Below are 3,892 nucleotides of genomic sequence, written 5' to 3'. Positions count from 1 at the left end.
CAATTTCAATATCAATAAAAAATAATACTAGCCTAAGTAAAAATAAGCTTACTGAAGACAAGTAAACAGTCACAAATTAGGCTACAACAGAACAAAGATCATAAAAAACGGCCTACTTGAAAAACTTAAAGCACTGAATAATGAATATATTGTAAATAGACTGAATAGTCTTCACTGTATAGATTCAATATACATTCATTCTTATTTATTTTACAAAAGTGATTCAGTCAAGGACAGCAAGTAATTTTCTTTCTGATGTTTGATTTACGTTATTGACACAAATGGTAACAGCAGCTATATTAGGCTGCGTTCCAAAAATGACAAAAATGAAAATTCTGCTGGTGTTCTAAACCTGTATGAGATTCCTTCATGCTGTTGAACTATATTTGGAATATTTGGAACAATATTGGTAATCAAACAGTTGCTGGGCCCTCACTACTTCCATATATGAGAAGAAAAAAAAGAAAGAAAAAAAAACACTATTGGAGTCAGTTGGGACCAGAAACTGGTTACGATCATTCTTCAAAATATCTTCTTTTATGTTCTCATATAGCCTAACACATGCTTTATCTTTAACTATTAACATTCATTTAAATAACTGATAACTGTGTTTACGAGTATACTCGCAAAGACGGGCATTTTGACACATAACTATGTGTATTTTAAGCACAAAGCACAAGGCACGAAAAATAACTTTTAACCAGTTTAGTCAGGCGCTGTACCAGCAGGTGCGCGATGCGCGTATCAGGCTGAAACTGCCTTAACGCACGCATTTACCAACAATAATTCTGCGCGCTGCTTAATGTCCATGTATAGTTTAAAACCCTTATCCGTTCCTCGGGTCATTTTGACCCAAAAAGACTAACCTAAAATCTGTGTGGACGATGACACTGTTTTTATCTGCTCCGTGTGCCCGGTTCACTTGCTGTTCCAGCAACTTCCACTCCATCATTATCTTTAGTAAAATAACCTGATAGCTGTCATGTTTTTTATGTTGTCGAATGCAGACATACTGGGCAGCAATCACCTGATAGATACGTGCTCATATAGTTCAAAAGTCAAATATAGAATAAATGCATTTGATTCGTAAACCAAATTCAGACTTTACATTTCAATCTCAAATTGTAATGCATGGAATTGATGGAAAAGCTCAACTAAATAACAGCGCTAATGAGTTTTTCAGACCGATGAGCTTTGTAAAAATCGACGTGTTTCAAAAAGGTGGGGCATAGAGGAGAAACAATAATGTACAGTATGTGGAAAATAATGTGTTTTTTTAACTTTAAACCGCATAAACACATTTCATTACACCAAATACACAAAATAATGTTCTTTTTAGCAGCATCATATGACCCCTTTAAAAAGCAACACATTTTAAAACAATCAGCTAAATATAACAATTAAATATATTCTGACTGGTTGAAAATTTGTCACATTGCACAGAGGTTTTCATTGCTTGTCACTGGAAGCTTTTTACCTTGCACCTGCCACCTGATCAGAACAGCTGATTAAAGTTCTTAAAATCAGTTAAAGAATAGAACAGAACAGTATATAATTATTAATTGCCCTTCAGGGATCAGTAATTTACATCCAGTCTCAGATACTATTTTAATTTAATAAGATCTGCACTGCTTTGCTGATTGCTTTATTATGCAGTTTTTTTTACTGGTCAGCTAAATGAAACTAAGTAATAAGATACAGATTTGAAATATTTAAATTGACTTGATCTAACCATTACATCTGAAACTGACAATGATATTTTTTTCACATTTCATTCACCACTGGTTTGCTATGCAGTTTAATTCAATAAAGCAAATATCATGTGCCAGACAAATTAAAATTCAGATCAGCTTGCAGCTGGTAATACCTTTTAATAAATATTTACAATTACAATTATTACAATTTAAAGTTAAACTGAATATTATTATCTCCTAAGGTGCATGCTCCTGACCTTACACTTGCACATCTTTTTAAAAAAACAGAAAATATTGGCATGTGAACATTATTATTATGGCCTGCATAATCTTTCTCTTTCAAAAAAAAATTTTTTTTGTTTAAAGTTTGTTAAAAAAATCACTGGTCTGAGATGTATGAAAGGCAACACCAGCTGAGAGTGACAGTGGAATTTAAAGTGATAAGTCAGAGAGAGCTGTTATCATGCTAATGTTCCCACTGTGCTGCTAGCGACCCCTAGAGGACGCAGTTCGAAGTTCCCATGAAAGGGAACCTCGTCTTTACTCTACCGCTGAATCTTAAAATATTTATTAATGAAATACAGTAAAGTGGTGCATTCGTATCTGCATTCGGTACCAAGGTTATGGGCAGCACTAAAGAAGACCTTTATGATTAAGAGTCAAAATCTTGAGATGTAGCCCAACTAGTTATTTATAACTATGCTTAGAACTGAAGTTTTTGAGGTAAAATATATTTTGAAATGACATTTTATTTTGCTGTATCTTAGAATGGATGTAACAACACTGATCTTAAACTAACAAAATTCATATTATGAGGTGTAAAAGATCTTCCTAGACCCACAGTGTGAGTTTCATTCAACATCTGTAACTGCCCTACTTGCACAAAATGTGCGGGATCAAGAAGAGCTACAACCTTCCAGGCAGATTGATGAACTAAATCAATGCATGTTCTCAAACCGTTTAGTCAACAGTGACCTGACCTTGAGGGACCCTTGGAGCTGGACACGCACACACACACACACACACACACACACACACACAGTAAGATGCCGTTTTTTTAGAATTCACCTCGCTTGCTGGTGTATTTACAGTCCCCCTGAGCTGGATAAATTGTTCAATTCTATGATTGCTGTAGCATGAACTGTTCAGAATATCATCTGTCCAGTGCAAGGATCGGAATGGGTCTGTGACAGATTGTAAAGCTGTTTTCACAGATGATTAGAAGACAGACATTTCTTTTTGTTTGTGTGAAAGGTGCTATCTCAGAATGAACCTGAGAATAAGGGAGATGTAGAAAGAGACTGACTAACCGTCCATGTCCAGTCTTTGCATGATAATAGCCAGCTCCACCTCACTGGGCATGTACCCCAGAGAGCGCATGGCTATACCCAGCTCCTGCTTCGAGATGAATCCGTTCCCATCCCTATCTAGAACTCGGAATGCCTCTCGAATCTCTGCAGAGAGAAACAGAGAAACGAGACAAAATAGAAATGCAGAACAGTCAGCAAACACAAACAACTCAATTGACATTCATAATTCAAGTGGAATGTGCATGTCATCGGTGAGCATTAGACGGTATGTATTATATAACGCTTGCTTTTCTCACCAGTAACACAGTGTGCTATCACACAAACAGCAGAAATACTAAATGCAGCTGATTCTGTTTTCAAAGCCGTGTATTTAGTGTGCTGTGACTGAACGTTTATCCATGGTTTCAAAGGGCATCAGTGCCGGTTTTTAAGTTAACTCGGGTTAAACAACCCACACCAAGTCGCAAGCACCAACGATAAAAATAACACTTGTATCTCGTATCTTTTCTGAGGTGTATTACACTTTTTTTGCTGTCTTAAAGACCCACCTTGGTGTTATTCTGAGATAAAGAGGCAGAGGTGCTCTGTGCCTTATAATATGCTGAACTGAGCACTTTCTGCATTTCACAAAGCCTGGATGTTTTTTGCATTCCTTTAAATAAAATATCTTTAACCCTCATATTCTGTTTGGCATCGAAAAGACCTCAATGGCCTTTTATTAATAGCTCATAACATACTTAACCTTCAAGTACAGGGCCGTGCACAGACCTTTTGAGGGGCATGTGCTGACCCAACCCCCCCCATATATATATAGGGTTTCTTAGGTCTATAGGTCTACATGTTATACACTATTATAATGACATATGATATGGCTTTTAAAGACTGCTT

The 3,892-nt window shown here is 36.3% G+C and overlaps 1 protein-coding gene across 1 annotated transcript in view; it reads right to left on the bottom strand.

Annotated features, from left to right (window-relative positions):
• LOC107669331 (calcium-binding protein 8-like) overlaps positions 1-3,892 on the bottom strand; it is a 40,896-nt gene that overhangs the window by 24,607 nt on the left and 12,397 nt on the right. The window contains exon 3 of the mRNA XM_016461501.1: positions 3,005-3,148. Coding sequence (XP_016316987.1) covers positions 3,005-3,148 — 144 coding nt within the window. The remainder of the gene's footprint in view (positions 1-3,004; positions 3,149-3,892) is intronic.

Source organism: Sinocyclocheilus anshuiensis, unplaced genomic scaffold, assembly GCF_001515605.1.
Source record: "Sinocyclocheilus anshuiensis isolate Anshui unplaced genomic scaffold, SAMN03320099.WGS_v1.1 scaffold180, whole genome shotgun sequence".
Taxonomy (NCBI): Eukaryota; Metazoa; Chordata; class Actinopteri; order Cypriniformes; family Cyprinidae; genus Sinocyclocheilus; species Sinocyclocheilus anshuiensis.
The sequence above is the reverse complement of the archived record's forward strand: the minus strand, read 5'-3'. Positions and strand labels throughout refer to the sequence as shown.